Source organism: Eptatretus burgeri, chromosome 12 (genome assembly GCF_056783735.1).
Source record: "Eptatretus burgeri isolate ZD-2024b chromosome 12, Ebu_testis_v1, whole genome shotgun sequence".
Taxonomy (NCBI): Eukaryota; Metazoa; Chordata; class Myxini; order Myxiniformes; family Myxinidae; genus Eptatretus; species Eptatretus burgeri.
The window spans coordinates 23,893,815-23,912,871 of record NC_140972.1 but is presented as its reverse complement, the minus strand read 5'-3'; the positions used below and the strand labels follow the sequence as shown (position 1 = coordinate 23,912,871).

Sequence of the window (19,057 nt, the reverse complement as noted above, 5' to 3'; positions counted from 1 at the left end):
CTAATCTTAAGCTGAGCAACGTAAGATACCTGACATGATCTTATGATTCGCAGTGTGGACTACAGCCAATTGATCCCATAACGGGTCTTTATACACCACCAAATAAAGCAGCCACTACAGATGGAATTTATCCCCAAGACCAAGTGTATTGGAAAGAAATGGCTTGAGGAGGGGAATACATAAAAAAAAAACAATCACAGTAGCCAGTCCGTGATAAATAAATCCCTTGCTATCCAACTGATATGTGCCAACAAACAAACGGCAGATCATGAGTTATCTATGTTCTTCACTGGACCCACTAGACCGCCACAAGATATAGACAACAGTTCGAGACAGACAAGACTGAAATACCCTGGCTGTGCCTGGAGGGACACAGGAGGAACTGATGCAGAGAGAACCAATGGAGCATCCTTGCTGCATAGCTGGGTGGGAGCGTGGCTTGACTGGCAGCTCGACAGACTCCAGACACAGCCTTCTCCGAGGTTCAGTCTGGCAGTTCCTCGTACCTTCCCCTCCCCCCTAAACCCCTCATAAAAAAAAATAGGCATTTTCTCTCTCTTCCAAAACTACACACACAATTTTGATGAAACGACCACAACCTTCATCACCAGTGATGTACCAAAGTATGTCGACCGCATCAAAATCTGTGCTCATGAAGGGGTCTTCAGGGGTGTTTTTGACCCCCCAAAATCGATATTTTCTCTTCTCCAAAATTACACACACAATTTCGATGAAACTTGACCACAACCTTCATCACCCGTGATGTACTAAAGCTTATCATCTGCATAAAAATCTTGCGTTCATCAAGGGGGTCTATGGAGGGGGGGGGTGTTGCTCCCCTCCCCCCCCCAAAAATAGGTATTTGCTCTTCTCGGTAACTACACACAATTTCGATGAAACTTGACCACAACCTTCATCATCTGTGATGTCCCAAAGTTTATCGATCGCATCAAAATCTGCACTCATTAAAGGGGTCTACCAGGAGGAGGGTGGCAGGGGGTTTGACACCCAAAATAGGTATTTGCTCTCTTCTCCGAAACTACACGCACTATTTTGATGAAACTTGACCACAACATTCTTCACCCATGATGTACCAAAGTTTCTTGACTGCAGCAAAATATCCGCTCAATTTCAGAGTCTATGGGGGGTTCTGACCCCCCCCCCCCAAAAAATGAAGAAGTACCAAAGTTTGTCCATGGCATTATAAGATTCAGGGTCTAAGGGAGTCTTTGTGGGGTTTGAGTGTCTGATGCAGTTGAGCTTTAGGACAGGCGGTCCTATTTTGTTTTTTGTCCACTCTCTGTACCTTCTTGGTTATTTGCCTTGCAGTGAAAACCAAAAATACAGAAATGATACCAAATACTTTATTTTATTTATTTAGAAATGGTTATTATTGTGAATTTTTTTTCTAAATTATTATTACTAGTGCGTGCCCGTTAAAAAAAAAAAAATAAAAAGAATAAATAAATATTCCAACCGCGAGCAAGAAGCAACAACCACACAGGCCGATTCTTCGCTCTCGCGTGCCCGTACGTGCGTGGCCTGGAAGTTCGCATATCACAGTTACGATTATTCGCAATTTAGGTTTTAATGGCCAATTATTCAATTAGCGCCAACGTATTTTACCTTTTCGCAATGTCGTGGCAAGGAAAAAAATTTACTTCCTGATTCGGAGCATACCAGCACTCTGATGTTACCGAAATTTATGCACTGTCTAATATGAAAACGATCATAACTTGGGGCAATGTGTTTATCTATAAATGCGCATAAGAAATCGAGAAATTATTAGAATACACGAAGTCATCACTCTCCGGAAGCCCGTACGTTGTAACCCGTAATGGGTAATGGGGAACGCGGCTGAGCTTCCCTTCCCCCATCGGCCACGCCCACTCAATAACGTGTCTTGTCATTGGTTTGGTAAATAAATGGCCATAACTTCGGAAGCACTTGTCCGATTAATATAAAACCTTGAAAAGGCACATCCTCAGGTCCCCAGCAATATATCTGGTAAGTTTCAATTAGATCGGACCAGTGGTTGTCGAGAAACAGCAGACACACACACACACACACACACACACACACACACACACACACACACACACACACACACACACACACACACACACACACACACACACACACACACACACACACACACACACACACACACACACACACACACACACACACACTGCTGGAATTATAGATAGATTATTAAACCAGCAGAAGACTGGTAAAACTACCACAACAGAAAAAGATAAAAGGAATCCTTTTATTCTTGTGCTGGTTAAAATAGCTCAATGGGAGGTTTTAATCAAGAATGTCTTGAGTTGTAATTTTATGCACCTGGGCTTCAATATAAAGAGGAGAGTAAAATGAGTTTAATAACATTGATTTATTCAAAATGTTTGATTGGGTAAAAATTGGTTCTAAATGTTGCACTATCTGCACTTTATATGTGTGAAGATGCAATCTCTTGTGTACAACCCACCACAGCTCTAATTTGCGTAGTTTCGATAGAACATCGTGAGCACATGGGTCAATAGTAGATTCCATTCGTCTGATACTTGGGGGTGCGTATCTTTGTGAATAAATGCTTTTGTGTCCTTTGTCCTCCCACCCCCATTTACTTATAAAATACACACATGAAGCCACTTGGTCTCTGAAACGAGTTGCCTTGACTGCAAACGGCTTTCATGATTAATCAGCCCTTAAAGGACAGATTGGGTTCGGGATGATTAGCGTCTGCACGGAAATCACCCCGCGTCTGGTTTGGTGACAGCTCGGGCTCAAACGACTATTTAAGTGGTGGGTGTAAGGGAGTACCAGAATGTCACATAGCTGGCTCAGATGTTCCACCAAAGCACGGTAACACCTTCTTCGGCGACTTGCTTTATACAAATTGTTTAAAGCAAATAATGACGGATATTTCTTTCAAAATGTCACAAGATTCCTGGAATTACTTGGACTAAGACCTTTATAATTATGGGTTTTCTCGTCCCGAGTAGAGTTTATGAAGAGAAAATAGTAGGAAACAGATGGCTGCCTCTATCGCTTCCAAAAATAACCCATGTTTAGAGATAGAACAGTGTTGAGAGTGATTGAGGTAGCAGTCTGTTACCTTATACACTGCCTGGGTTCAATATTTTTGTCTGAAAAAAATATTCCAAGTTCACTGCCTGTGTGCATACAGTATATAATGCATCATGGTTATATAGCTCGGATAGATTCCAGTTGCATTTACCAGAGGTAGGTCTTTGATGCCCATCAGCTCCAATCTTTCGATATTTAATAATCCTATTAACAGTCCCTTTGGTAGTTTTACACTGAAGGGAAAAATTTTATGGAGGACATGGCAATTGTGAATATAACAGCTCTGAAGATATCCTTGGCTTCGCATCGGGCCAACATGTTAGCTGAATGATGTTGCTTTTATGGAATGGAATGTTACACACAAACGGATGGATGCGCCAGCGTATTATTATATAGATAGATGTATAGAGTAGAATCAAATTACAAAAACATCATATTTCTGAATGGCAAATATTATATCACTGTATATTTCTGAACAGAAAATAAAAACAAAATTGAGAGTGATCTAGGTCGTGGTCTGCTACTCCAGACACTGCCTGGGTTCAAAATTTTTTTTGTCTGATTGAAAATATATATAAATTTTTTTTGTCTGATTGAAAATATATATAAATTTTTTTTGTCTGATTGGGTTAATTTGAAGCAACTTTTACTTCACATTTTTTCTCTCCGAGGAGTGTTTCCGTGTTTCAGGGTAGGATAGACAGACAGATGGCATTAGTTATTTATGTATGTATGTATGTATGTATACATACACACATACATACACACATACATACGTATACATACAGGGTGAGTCAATGGAATGTGACAGTTTTCATAAAGCAGCTGCAGCTAAAGGCCAAGCTGTGGTGGGGGACACCTTGTGTGTTACGTGATCTGCAAGTTACGCAGTTTCTCCTGTCAATGTAGCGAGAGATAGTATGGAGAACTGGTCGGTGCCACAACGCGTGGTTACAGTCAGGGCAGTTTTTGAATGCAAATCGGTAGTGCAGGTGCAGAGAAGATTTAGACGATTTGGAGATATCAACTGGCCGCCTCGGTCCCCTGATCTAACAGCTGCCGACTCCTTCCTTTGGGGATACTTGAAGTCAAAAGTTTATGCCACCAAACCTTGTACCATCATGGCATTGTAACAACGCATCACTGAAAAAAATTGAGCAATTGAAACATGTTTATTGCAACGGGTTATGGACAATTTCAAGTCAAGATTACTCTAATGTATCCGATGTGGTGGAGGCCACTGAAAAGATTTTTTTTTTCTAAGTACAGATTAATAAAATGTATCGTTTGTTCTGCTGTTTTTCAACTGAAAGTGTTTTGCTTTTTATTCAACCCAGTTCTCCACAATAACGCTTTAAAAACGGTCACATTCCATTGACTCACCCTGTATGTGTGTGTAGAAATATATATATATATATATATATATATATATATATATTTACACATACACACACACACACAAGCCAGTAGGTGACATGGGTGGTCGCGGAATAATTGCATATTAGTCATAATTTTTGACAGAGGTTGATTATAGTATGCATAAAAGCCTGGAAGCCGATTTTTGATTTTCGAAAAAATAATTTTTTTAGGATTTTTGAAAAATTTCAAAGTCCCGTTGCTAGGCAACGGTGGTGTCCATAACAACGTGCTCAAAAGCATAGAACTAGATCGTGGTATGAACCTACCTGTCAAGTTTCATCAAAATCGGTTGACTCCTCTGGCCTCCAGAGCTGTCCATTACATACAAACAAGCCGGTAGGCGACATGGGTGGTCGCTACATAATTGCATACTAGTCATACAGTTTTTGACAGATCGGGCTGAATTTTTTTTACAAAAAGGTTGATTATAGTGCGCATAAAAGCCTGGAAGCCGATTTTTGATTTTCGAAAATAGAATTTTTTTAGGATTTTTCAAAAATTCCAAAGTCCCATTGCTAGGCAACGGTGGTGTCCATAGCAATGGTGCTCAAAAGCATAGAACTGGATCGTGGTATGAACCTACCTGTCAAGTTTCATCGAAATCGGTTGAATCCTCTGGCCTCCAGAGCTGTCCATTACATACAGACAGACATACAGATACAAACAGACAGAAAAAGTGAAAATAAGGGAACTCAAACGACCACCCAACATACAAACATACAGACAGACGGAAAAAGTGAAAATAAGGGTACTCTAGCGACCACCCAATATATATATATATATATATATATATATATATATATATATATATATATATATATATATATATATATATATATATATATATATATATATATATGTATTCTAGTTGCCCAAGTTTCCCATTCTAAATGATGATATATGATGGGGTTGGGGTGGTTAGAATATTGTGATGCTTCTATCCTCACCCCCAACCCCTCCGATCTTCAGCCATAACACGACAATCATATAACTGTCTGAAGTTTTCCAAGTCGGCATCAGAGGTGCAATAACCTGAAACCACAAAGTATTCACTATTGTGCTCCCTGTATCATCATGAATATTTCTATTCAATGAGATCCTTCTGACAAAGTCCACCACAAAGACAGGCACTGATGCAAGCCCCTATTGTCTTCAAGTAGCCACATCTTGTCTCGGTACATCCGGCTTTGCAGGAACAACTGACCAGGTCAGCGCATTTTTTTAGGAATGGGATCCAGTGTCATAAGTTTTGGTTTCAGTTTCCCCTTTTCAAGGATCCATCCACAACTTGTGGGAGGGGGACACTCTGGGTTTGGCACTATTGCGTTCTTCCAAATGAAGGTTTGGTAATTTGCTCGGTCTAAGTGCAACTGGAGCGCATCCTGTGATGACGGTAATGATTCCACAGAGCTCTTGCCCTTTCTAAACATCTTCAATCTAACTTCGTTTATTGCGGAGATGCTCCCATACCCATAGAGATGGCATATGAAATGTTCTGCATAATTCCTGGCTTCATCGGTCAGCTTGGGGGACTCTCCAAACTGTGTCAGTAAGCCTGGCTCTTTCTCATAGACTTTCCAGGTTCTTCGTTTCGGTTTTCCAGACAACTGACTTGTTGTGTCACAGCCCGATACCGAATGGTATGCAATGACATTGTCCATAGTCAGAGGTGGATAGTCAATGGCATGAACGGGGATGTATTTTGGCTTCTGTGAAGTTCCACAACTCATCCATACTTCAGAAGGAAGGTGTTTACGGGGGCCAACAGCAAGAACAAGGACATCCGTGTCACGACACTGGATAACAATATGGTTGTACCCAACATCAGTTCCCTCTTTTGCATGGAGTATTAGCCTTGTATCTGCTTCCTCATGGTTTGATTTCAGCTGTGAGATGTTATCTCGCCTCGAGGACCAAACACCACTGGCATCCTCAAACCCCCCCCCCCCCCCCCAGCGAGAACAAGCTCATGACTGTGTCAAGTCGCTGGCATTTCTGATAAGTTCACTGCTTAGAAATGAAGCCAACTCTGCTTTGTTTCTTCAAAGACTGATGAACTGCTTCCAGTTCTGGGGCAACTTCACACATCTAGAATCGATCACCCTTCTTATTGGTCTCATCACACCTGCACGATTTGAACGCGTTGCATCTTTGATGGACGTCTCAAAATATCTGTCAAACAATACATCTACTCGGGAATACCCCAATGTGAATTTCCGTTTCACACTGTTGGTGAATACATCTGCCAGATCCCCGAATGTATTGGTCTTTTCTGGCTTGCCAATGGCCTGAATGATGGCTGGTTCATCAATCTGGAGACAAGTGGGGGCATCACTGTATGGTAGATGATCCATTGTCTTGACAGTTGTTTTCTCAGTGAGGATGTCTATGAGATCAGATTTGTTGGTGGACAGAAGTTTGTGATCGGTTTTCGCGAGTGCAAGCGGAACTGGAGAGAGTTCGTGTTTGAGAATGTTCTCCAAGTTAACGTTCCTCCTGCTATCTGAGGCTATGAGTAACTGACGGAAAATATGTCTTTCTGCTTTGACTTTCAACCACTTTGTCCTTTTGGACAGTGACTTTCACTTTGTACATTGTAGCAAGAGTTTGAGCTTTGTTCTGAGGCAACCTTGAATAAAAGTCTGTGGACTGTTCAATGAGACGTGATTTGACGAAGTCTTGCACTAGGGTCACACCCTTCTTCTCAATGGACAGTAGCCCGTCCCTCACATAATCAGGGGCCACGTCACCTGTGGACAAACGCACGAGGTCTTCAGTTGTGTTGTAAAAACAGTCTTTGTGCCACTTTAGTTTCTTGGATTCGTTGTCTAAGTCAATTGCACTGTTCAGAACATCAGTGTATTGTTCACATCTGTACTTGATTCTTGTCTCCAATGTTTCTTTAAATCTGGCTAATCCTTTCGAGGTAGCTTCTCTTAGGTCTTTACCAGGCTGCACTTTCTGACAAATAGCACACTTCTCGAACACGAAACCACATGGTCGTTTGCGAACGTTCAGTGTTGACTCCATAACCTGCAAAGCAAAGAACATCGATTAGAATCTCTGAGGCCAATGCCAATAAATGACTTTGCCAGCATGAATAACCCCACCTTTAATGGGCAAAGAGCCTGATCAGTAAAGCTAACAATGATGAATGCATCTTTCGTTTTACATTTGGTGATAAATTCATCATTGAGATGGCCCCTTTTTCAGATTCAAGACAATGCAGGTTGTGTTGACACACAATCTATTACAGCCTTATTGTTTTAGTAAATCTTATCAGGTTACCTTTTTATCTCTCGTGAAACACTATAGTTTGTTATGTCTCATGAGGTGTACTTCATTTGACTTGTCAATGAATATCAAGGAATTGGGAGGGATTAAATCAATGATTTTGATGAAATGTCAAACTTCATTTACAGTGCTGCCATCTTTTTTCAAGACTCGGACCTGAGGGACCATCTCAAAGGTTTAGAAAGGACATGAAGAAAAACAAAAGGATACCTCAGTCTATGGAGGAAGATTTAAAATACTATAGATTACCTCAGTTTCTGGCCTTTTATTTTTCCAACCAGACCCAAGCTCAGGCTGGGGTATGAAGGGTGGAGGTAGAAGGGTCACAATATTCCGATCTCCCCTTATGGCTGAAGATAGGAGCGGGTGAGGGTGACGGGGGGGGGGGGGGGGTAGAAGCGTCACGATATTCTAACCACCCCAACCCCATCATCATTTAGAATGGGCAACTTGTCATTCAGGTCCAAATATTGAGCATTATTCATGTATTGTTTCGTTCATTAGTGCTGTGTCCTGAAAAATGCTGGAATTCGCTTCGCGGCAAAAAGAGTACAAGTTCAAATCCCCAGTAATCACTCCCTGATTGACCTATCATGCTCAAAACTTCCCAAAAACTACCTGAATATGTCCATATGCTGAAGAATGGTGAAGTTTGTCTACAGTTCTACCAGAAGTTGTGATTAGGGGGGCCGTTCTGAAAAAGGGGCCAGTTTTTGGGGTGAAAGGGCCATTTGCCCTTTTGGACTGCTACCGACCCCTTACAGTAAAATTTGGTAACTTTTTCATATTTTATCCTGTGGAGCAGTGGCTCTTAACCTTTTGGAGCCACGACCCCCCAAAAAATTTAAGTTGGGGTTCACGACCCCCCCCTCCCACTCACACTTGAAACACTGCAGTGACGTCACGGAGCGCATTAAAAAAAATCCACAGTGCCTGGAGCACATTGGTCAATGCCTAGGTACTGCCAGCTGTTAAAACTAAACAGAACTAAACTAAATTAAACTGGCATCACAAATTAATTACTTGCACTCTGATGTATAACACAGTCAAAACAGCCAGCCCCATTCATAAAAAAGGCTTCTGTAATTGCAAAGAGCGGTATGTAGCCTATTTATGCAAGGGACACAGACTAGAAGATTGAGCGACCCTCTGCTGCAGACAGTGGCTCGAGGTTCTTGCTGGCGAGGGCCTCTGTGAATAATGCAATGAGTGAATTTGACATGCGGTACCACTTCCAAAACTTTAGCTTTCAGTCCCCTTCTCGTCCCCTGCATGGCACCAGCTCCATCTGTACACACAGAGATGCAATTTTCCTAACTTAGCCCCTCCTCGCGCATTTTACTGTCCAGTTTGTTAAAAATGTCACGACCAGTGCAAGTTCCTTTAAGTGTCGAGCAAAACAACATATCCTCGTACATTTTCCCCTCGTAGCTGTATCTTGCAAAAACAAGTAACTGTGCATCACTGGAAACATCCGTTGTTTCGTCAAGTTGGAGGGAAAATCTTCCACTTTTCTTCACTCGGTCAATGAGCTGCTCTTTAATGTCGTTGGCCATTTCACCAATGCGCTTTGCCATTGTGTCATTAGACAGTGGAATAGTCTCAAGTGTGCAAGCTATTTTTTCACCATGCATAGCTCTGGTCATTGCAATCGCTGCTGGGCGGATCAGGCTCTCTGCAATGGTATGGGGGTTTTTGGATTGAGCAACCAGGTATGCCACTTCATATGAAGCCAACAGGGCTTTGACAGGGATTGTAGAGTGCTCACGTACAGTCGTATTTTGGCTCTGTAGTTCTCCCTCCTTACGACAAAAAAAATCTAATGGTTTGTCAATGTAGGATGGGTGTTTGGTTTGTAAATGTCTCTTCAATTTCACTGCTTTCAAGCTTTCATGAGCAAGCACTTCTGAACACAGAACACACTGGATATTCCACTTCATTTTTGACTCGGCATGTGAATCGTACTGCAGAAAGTCAGTCTGATATTTCCGACGCTTATTGGAGGACAAATATGCCACCGGCGCCTTATGTTTTTCAGTTGAACTTGTAACAGTTGGCCCACCTTCACATGTGTCGTCTTGGTCCGCATCTGGAGCTGGCAGACGTTTTTTGATAAGCCACCTTGCAGTAGTTAGCTAGCGTGAACATTGACTTTCAGCACCCGCCACTGTACTGTGCTGCGCGTGCCTCTCTCTCTCTGTCTCTTTCTCTTTCTCTTTCTCTTTCTCTTTCTGCTCAAATCTGTTTCATAATGACGACATTATAACATTGGTATGGGAGATTTAATTGAAAAATCATTTTCAAAAAATATTTATGAATTTCTTTATTATATATTTGTTTTGACAACCTTCTCGCGACCCCCGAAAACAATCTCGCGACCACCAGGTTGAGAACCATTACTGAAGAGCACATCAAATGCTTCATTTTAAGTGGTAAATAAACATTCTAGCATCAAAAATGAGCATTTTATGAGCAATTCTTCTTTCTCTACCCCTAAAATCACTGATTTTTTGGAAATCGAATTTTTTTTACAGAAAAAGGGACATTTTTGAGACAAAAATTGATGTCATCCTACCTGGTCATATCCCCCAATCCATTTCCTAACTAACTATGGTGGATGATATTTTCTACCTCTCAATGATTTTTAAATCCTAATTTGTTGCCTCTGCCTCACTACTCAAATAAACAGTTGCAGATGAAAAATAAATCATGGAATCGTTTTGTTGAACAAAATTTAATCTAAAATTTTGCCTCATCAAAGTAGCCACCTTTTGCAGATATAACAGCCGAACATATTCGTGGCATTCTTTCTTCAATGGAAATCAAATATTGTTCGGATAGTTCTTCCCAACACTGTTGCAGAAGTTCCCACAAATGTGTTGCACTTGTAGGTTGCTTTCTTTTCACCCTTCTGTCCAGTTCATCCCAAACCAGCTCAATGGGGTTTAAGTCTGGAGACTGTTCTGGCCATTCCATGATTTGAAGCCTTCCGTCTTGTTCTTTTCTTCGAAGGTAGTTCTGACATAGCCTGGAGGTATGTTTTGGGTCGTTATCTTGCTGTAGGATGAACCCCTGACCAACTAGGCGTAGGCCAGAGGGTATTGCATGGTGCTGCAAAATGCTGTGGTAGCCCTTTTGGTTCAGGGTGCCAATCACTCTGTGCAAGTCGCAGACTCTGGATCCAGCAAAAGAGCCCCAGATCATCATGCTTCCTCCTCCATGTTTGACAGTTGGTGTCACACACTGAGGAACCATCCTTTCGCCTACTCGACGGTGTACAAAAACTCTGCGTGATGAACCGAACATTTCAAATTTTGATTCATCGGTCCAAAAGACCTTCTTCCAGTTTTCAGTAGTCCACTGGCCGGTGCTTCATGGCCCAGGCAAGCCTCTTTTTGTTATTTTGCCATCTTAGCAACTTGCCTTTCTTACTGCCACTCGACCTGTCAAACCTGCAGCTCGAAGTCTTCTCTTCACAGTTGAAACTGAGACTTCCTTACTTCGACCAGTGTTAAGCTGTGCTTGAAGCTGCTGTCCTGTGAGCCGCCTATCACGCAAGCTGTTGACTGAGAAACTTGTCTTCTGATTGTGTTGTGGCTTTGGGTCTGCCAGACCTCTTCCTGTCAGAGTTTCCTCGTTTCCAAGTGCCTTTTGATGGTGTAGGAAACTGTACTCACTGACACCTTGGCTTCTTTGCAATTTTTCTGAAGGAAAGACCTACACTTTTAAGGGTTATCATGGTCTGTCTGTCTTCCTTTGTTAACTGTCTTTTTCTCACCATTATGATAGCAATGCACTACTTCCTGCAGTGCAATATTGTCCAAATAATAATTCAGAGGGTGTCGCAACAGTCTGTTCCAACACTGCTTTTATACAGACAGAGGGTTTGTAACTTATCAACAAAAGTTGGGACACCTGTAGGAATTGTTTGCATCAACTTTCAAGGCTTAATTTACTTCCATTGCTCCAGAACAGCTGCAGTTGCTAACCCATTACTTGTTACTTGTTCCCTGAAAAGAAAGAAAAGTTTTTAACCTCTGGCAGTTTACCACTTAGCTTTGTACCATTTCAGGTTATTCACTGGACTTGAACTGCTTAAATTTCAATAAAAACTGGAAAAATAGGGGTGTTCTAAAACTTTTGACCGGTGGTGTGTATATATATATATATATATATATATATATATATATATATATATATATATATATATATATATATATATATATATATATATATATATATATATATATATATATATATACACATTTGATAGAATATCCTAAGTTTTCTTTATTTTGTTATTTCAATGTAAAATTTACATGTCTCATTTTTAAGTTGTGGTTGGGGTTGTGTCCTTCATGAAGAATTGTTCTTTTTCAATTGCATTGTTTTGTTGCTCATGTGGATTAAAGATCCATTAGCAAGAGGTGTAATGTGGTTTAATTTGCAGAATCGTATGGAGGAAAGCAAGGCACTCTTTCGAACAATCATCACCTATCCATGGTTCCAAAACTCCTCGGTTATCCTATTTCTGAACAAGAAGGACCTGTTGGAGGAGAAGATCACATATTCGCATCTAGTTGACTACTTCCCTGAGTTTGAGGGTGAGGTTTGTGTATGTGCATTGTCAGAAATGTTTCAACTGTTGGCCTTTGACTGCTGCAGCATTTGATGTTTTCACCACTTGGAGCTCTGCATCAAGTGCATCTCACCCCCCCCCCACTTTTTCCTCCCCCCATTTAACTTTCTCAACCTTTATCAGTACAGAATGCTTTTTTGTTGTTTTTAAATTCCACAGGGCCTCAAAGAGATGCACAAGCTGCTCGTGAATTCATCTTGAAAATGTTTGTGGATCTGAACCCAGATAGTGACAAGATCATCTACTCCCACTTCACGTGCGCCACTGACACTGAAAACATCCGATTTGTCTTTGCGGCTGTCAAGGACACCATCCTTCAGCTTAACCTCAAGGAATACAACCTCGTTTAGGGTCGAGCAGGCTGTGGCAGGCATGGTCGGGCAGACCGGGAGGTGTATGGGGGTGGGCTGGGCCGAAGACTTTTGAAAGCCGTGTGTCCGTCTATGTCCTCGTGTCTGTCAGTCTGCGTGCATATGCACTGGCCACTTCAGCGCGTGCGTGTGACAGCAAAAGTGGTCGAACCGCTCGCACTACGGACCGATCGGGCAGTTGAATGACGTCCCTCGTCTGCACTTTTTTTTCCTCTCCCTCTGCTCCGGCTCTATCCTGCGAGTGTATTCGTTGTCATTGTTGTTGTGGTTGTTGTCATTTTATTCTCCCTTGATCCCGTTCACCCAAGTTGGCCAAATCTTGTGGGAAGTTTTTTTGATCCTCCCCATGGCAATCCTGGGAAGTTTCTCAGAATTTTGGGAAGACGCAGGTCTTTGAGAATGTGGTCTTGGTGCCAGGGAGACGTGTTCTTTCTTTGTCCTGGTTTGGGTTTTATTCTTTTGGAGTGCAGTTTGGATCTCGGCCTGGCCTTTCCTCCTCCTCCCCCCCCCCCTCCACACCAGGCGTTCTGTGTACCTTTCGTTTTAACTGCTTTTATGTTCACAATGAATGATGTAATCACTCAAACTTATTTTTAATATCTTGATGAGCAGAGGGAATGTGAATTTTAAGTTCAGTTAAATGTGGGAATTTATCCTTTATTTTTAATTTTGTTTTTTTTCTACCCCTCCATCCCCCCTCAGGTATTTGTATTGTTTATTGGATTGGAAAAAAAATTGGTTTAAAAATGTAATTGAATCCATTAATTTTAATCAGTGATTTTAATGTAACCGTTGGGCTTGACTAGGGAAGTTGTACAAGAGCTATAATTTATGCATAATGCTTTGAATGTCACTCGTGTGTATAATCTTTTAAATTATTGAAGTTTTTTTATTTTTTTTTTTGCGAGTGGTACGAGTTGTATCTTGCATTTTGTGAAGCGGGCAGCCGAGGCTAAATGATAAGGGCTACTTTCATGAAAGCGAGTTTGAGCGTTTAGTTTTGAGGGGGATGGGTGGGAGAAGCTCATCTTGAGGATGGCCCTTTGGGCTACACAGATCGGAGGGTTCGAAGCAGGCCTTGCACATTAATCCTAGCTTCCTCAGTTCCTTCAGGCTGTATGTCGGTTTGTGCGTGTGGATTTTTTCTTTCTCTCGCATTGAACGTATTGCTGTTTAAAGAGAGTGGTTTTCTTGGGGAGGGGAGGTGGTTTTGGTGATGGTGTTGGTGAACATTGCATTGTGACTTTAAAAGAACTGCTCGTTAAATAATTGGTGATATGAGCAAAGGGTTTTTAGAAGATAATGTGATTTTTTTTTTTTCTGTCAAGGCCGTTTCCGATAATCATGAGCCTCTTGAGAAAACTGCCTTCGTGTATGAAGAACTTTTTTTTTCTTTAACAACACTACATTCTGAACAACAGAACAGAACAGCTATTTCTGTTTAATCTGCTCTCTTTAGTTTGAACCTGAAGGTGAGGGTACGGTTGCCTTGGAGAGGACTTTCGAGATTAGGAGTCAGAGTATGTTATTGGTGGAAACTCTGCTTCACCCTGAGAGTCTGGCTAGTGATGAACCTCATGCAGCCCTTTGCATGTTTTTTTTTTCCCGTGCTTTGTTCGGTGAACTCGTTTGCGCCGGTTAGAGTACCGCACTATTTCTAGGTCCCTGCAAGCCAAGCAAATGAGGCTGAAAAGGCTGCTTTGTGACGGAGGAAAGGGGGTGACCGGGGAATTACCCCGTATTCGGTGGATAGCTGCGTGGCAGATCGAAAGCTGAAAATGGACATGACTCGGTTTCTTCTTTTGTACACGACAAACATTAACACCCCCCCCCCCCCGGTTTTTCAGACTTGTAAACCTCATTTGTAAATAGTGCAATGTTAAAATGCTGAACGTCAAATGTATATAATAACTATTATCTGGCAGTATCCATATTTGCCTTGTTAATTACCAAATTTGCCAATTTGAATGTGCTGTATTGTTATCTCGTATTTGTTATTATGGTATTGTATTGTTTTTCAATCTGGTATGAATAGCTTTTATGTTATTGCCTTTTTAGAGAACAGGGGGGGGGGAGTCATCTCTCAGAACATGTACATTTTGCCGAGTGCAGTTTCGATAGATGATTCAAAGCGTGGGATGACTGTTTGTGGCTGCGCCGTGTTGTGGGGTTTGCACACTACATTGGACCTGCCGCCGTCTCTGGATTACTGCGGGGGCGCCAAGCATCCTCGTTCCCCGTTCTTTAGAATGCATGCTTAGCATTGGTACAAGAAAGGGAGCGTGAGGAGAGAGGGAGAGAGATAGATGACACGTGATGGAGGGCAAGGTGATTATACTTGGACAGTGGACACGCTTCTATTGTTGGTACGTTTTAGCCCAGCGCCGCTTAAGAATACTTTTAAATGTAATTGTATATGAAAGCTTTGCATTTGTTTGTTTTGCTTGCTTGCATTTTGATGGCAGTTTTTTTTTTCTATTTCTCTTTCGGGATTTTCTACTTTCCTTTCTTGCTGTTGATATCTTATGGGCCTGGTGGATGAAGCATCTTGTGACGAAAGGCATTTCCATGCCACTTTTTGTGCAAAACTCTGCCCTGTGCCACCCGTTCATGCCTTGCACGTCACTGCGAGCTTGTCCTTGTTAACGCCATAGCACTTTTTGGGCTTCGTCTGCCGTCATATTGACCCTCTCATCCGTACCAATCTTGGGGCTGTATCCGGATACCCGGCGATTTTAAGGTAGATAAATAAATAACTGAATACCCTCTTCACTTAATAGCTTGCACTTGGCTCGGTGCCGTGTCTCAATGGGTCGTTTTACTGACTGTGTATTTAAAAATATAAAAAAGATATTATAAAAAGCAAACACTAAGCATTTGCAAATCTGTACTTGGTTTCAATACTTGAATTCAAGATGTGCCAACATGCCACAGTGGCAAACTAAAGTAGAATCTGGACCAACCTAACGGGGGGAAAGGGCTGTGCCGTAACCATTAAGAGCTTTGCACATCCAGGATAGCTTTTGTTCACTCGTCTCGCGGCTGCAAGTGTGCGCCTGGGTTTGGCAACATAACGTGCCGTTGCTTTTCATGGTTAAGGATAGGATAATGCAGGCATGGGACATTCCAAACACATAGCTCCTGTTAAGGGCCTGTTATCGTTTTTTTTTGTGAATATTGTATCTTTATACATCTTGCAACTTGCCAAGGAAGTACCCTCTTGCATGCCTCTGAAGTATTGTTTTTGTACGCTGTGTCTTGGATCCTCTCTGGAGGCCATTTTTTCTCCTTTCTATAATTACACATTCATATCCCATGTACACTGTACAGCCACCAACACAGAATAAAATGATTTGTTCAGATGGGCTGTCATGTTTTGATGTTTCCTCTCAACAGGGAAGATGTCTTGACAAATATATATATATATATATATATATATATATATATATATATATATATATATATATATATATATATATATATATATATATATATTTGGAGTACCGCTCAAACTTTTCTCTGAGTACCCTGATGGTACAGCTGCCACTGCTTCATTAATTTCACGGCTTTGACGTCGAAAGTCCAATGAGATTCAGTAGAGATTTCAAATCGCCACACTAGATGGCAGTAAAGTGACCTTGCATTGATGGGATGTCGGAACATACTGTGACGTTCTCCCAGCCATTAAGAAATATAAATACAGTACCTCTGGTATTTACAACTTTGGTTTTGATCTTTTTTGTTTGCAGTCCATGAGGCTCGTGGATGTGTTTACACAAAAAGATAGTTAGAAATCCTCAAAGAAGGAAAAGGGAGATGAAACCATTTGATGTAATTGGGAAGATGATTTTGCATGTGTGAGGATGTTGTAATTAAATTACGTACAAGTCTGCTAACCTCAATCATATTGGTGTCGTGCCATGCTGGTGAGTTTTTTTATTTTATTTTATTAATCCTTTACAAAAATTGAGAGTCAAGGAGAAGCAAGGTATCAAGTGATAGTGGAGCAAGGGAATGAATAAACAGGAAGAGAGAGGTTGAATTGAAGGAAACACTGCAAGTAAGTGGATTGAGGATCATTGGAGGTGATAAAGATTGTGGGTATGATTGGTTTGGGGAATGATGAGAGGGGAAAAAGAAAAATAAAGCATCACGAAATGCAAAGCCTGTGCGTATCCACTTTGTACTCAAACGAAATGATGAAAAAAAGTTAAAAGTAATGATACATTTTATTAATTTGTGTTCTGCACATTCTTATAATAAAGGTTTGTTGAAGATTTGATGACAAAACCTCAATTGGTAAAAATGTTATGGTTTGGGCACACACTGAAGCTCAAAATATACTAAAGTGTCAGTCAGTGTGTGTCTCCATAACTCCAAAATCATAAAACCTAGCAGCCTGAAACTTTGAGCAAAGTAAGGGAACCCCAAGGGAGTGGATGAGTGAAAATTGGGTGTTTGGTTAATTAAAACGCCCCTTTTGAAGATAATTAACGGCCTTGTTTCATTCTATCCTTTATCAGGCGCACCCTTGGACACCTCCATATATTCTTGCACACCTCGCTCTCCCTCAAAAGGGGGTCCTTAATTCGCCATTTTGAAGCAGAATTCACCAAGCATTGCGTTTTGCACCCACTATCGGAACGTGAGCTTTGTTTAGACTATCGTGAGACAACTGCCAAGGGCTTCTGCAATTGGTACGAGTGCATGTTTGAAAACGCAAGGGTGTCTTGAGAAAAAGAAGATAAGTTTTGTTTTTATCATTTATAATTAGAGTTAATGTTTTAAGATCGTGCAAAGCTGACGGCGTCACGAGTGAGGCTCCAGTTAGATGCTAGGCCATGGCGGTTTTATGCTAATAAAGGTGTTGAAATGAATTTTTTCCATGCAAGTTCTGTATTTCATCACATGCCTGATGTTTCAGCTGTTAGATTATTCAGGATTGTACATGGAAGCTTTAAAAATCGTGTTTTATGACGGAAAAGATTTCTCTTGAGAAAGGAACCTTCAAACGGCCTCATGTGTTTATTTGAACTTTAACTCAATTTTAGTTTTCACAGTCACGAAGGTAGCTTAACACTGATTGCAGCAAGGTTTGTGAAAATCGGGTGTTTTTACATCATTTCATGCATTTATACAAGCAACGTGAGGAGCTTCGATTCACTTCCATATGGCCTCATGACTTTATCTTGTTTTGTTAGACATCTGTATTTGCTAATGTAGGTTCAGACTCGACCAAAATAATTTCTATGAAAATCCATTGAAATTTGATTAATTTAGGTCATATAGAGATTTTGTATGGGGAAGCCTGGTGTTGGCGCAGTGGTTAGGGCAGCGGCTTGGGACCCAAAAGGTCCTGAGTTCAAGCCCCGTTGGGCCACTGAATAAATACATATATATATATATATATATATATACATACATATACATATACATATATATATATACATATATATATATATATATATATATATATATATATATATATATATATATACATATATATATACATATACATATACACATACATATACATATACATATACATATATATATATATATATATATATATATATATATATATATATATATATATATATATATATATATATTGTTGTGGTTACCAAATTCGCAAACCACCATTCAGGTCCCTGAGGTGAGGTATCTCGGTAAGTACATGTGTAGTTAGGCCCAAATCCGTTGTCTAGTGGGAATACATGTCATTTATGCGTGCTGCGACTCTTCAGGATAGCCGTTTTTCTTTTACTATCTTTAATTTGGACCAACCGCCATTGTTACCACCACCAACCACCGCTTCACCACAACCGCCACGACCTTCACGTCACACCTCGCAACCGTCGCATCGCCACCGTTCTTGCGCCGCCGGTGGGTACCGGTGTTGGACTCGTGCAGGGCGCGCGCCGAACAGCGTGTACAAAATCACGGATTTTGTGCTTCAAAAACGGATCAAAAACGACACACACCCACTTTTTGCCGTCCAATCGGTGAGCGAGGGGCGAATTGGCCCCGCCCCCAGGGCGTTGGAGGGCGATCGATATATGCAAATTTATGGATCAAAAAGCATTCACGCCCACTTTTTCTCGGGCCAATGGGGAGCGAGGTGAAAGGTCGAAGGGAGGGGGTCAAAGATGAGAGGGCGAAGCTACGGGGCTGATAAAAAGCGACCGTGTTCGTCAGTCCAGAGAGTAGTAGAGTAGGAGAGTCGAGAGGGAACAGAGAG

The 19,057-nt window shown here is 41.2% G+C and overlaps 1 protein-coding gene across 2 annotated transcripts in view; it reads left to right on the top strand.

The window, feature by feature from the left end:
- The window catches only part of LOC147015259 (guanine nucleotide-binding protein subunit alpha-11), a 664,748-nt gene extending 648,570 nt beyond the window's left edge, over window positions 1-16,178 (top strand). For both annotated transcript variants that reach the window (XM_085849846.1, XM_085849845.1), the window contains exons 6-7: window positions 12,257-12,410; window positions 12,605-16,178. In XM_085849846.1, the coding sequence (XP_085705972.1) occupies window positions 12,257-12,410; window positions 12,605-12,795 (345 nt within the window). In that variant the 3' untranslated portion in view covers window positions 12,796-16,178. The remainder of the gene's footprint in view (window positions 1-12,256; window positions 12,411-12,604) is intronic.
- The last annotated feature ends 2,879 nt before the right edge of the window (window positions 16,179-19,057 follow it).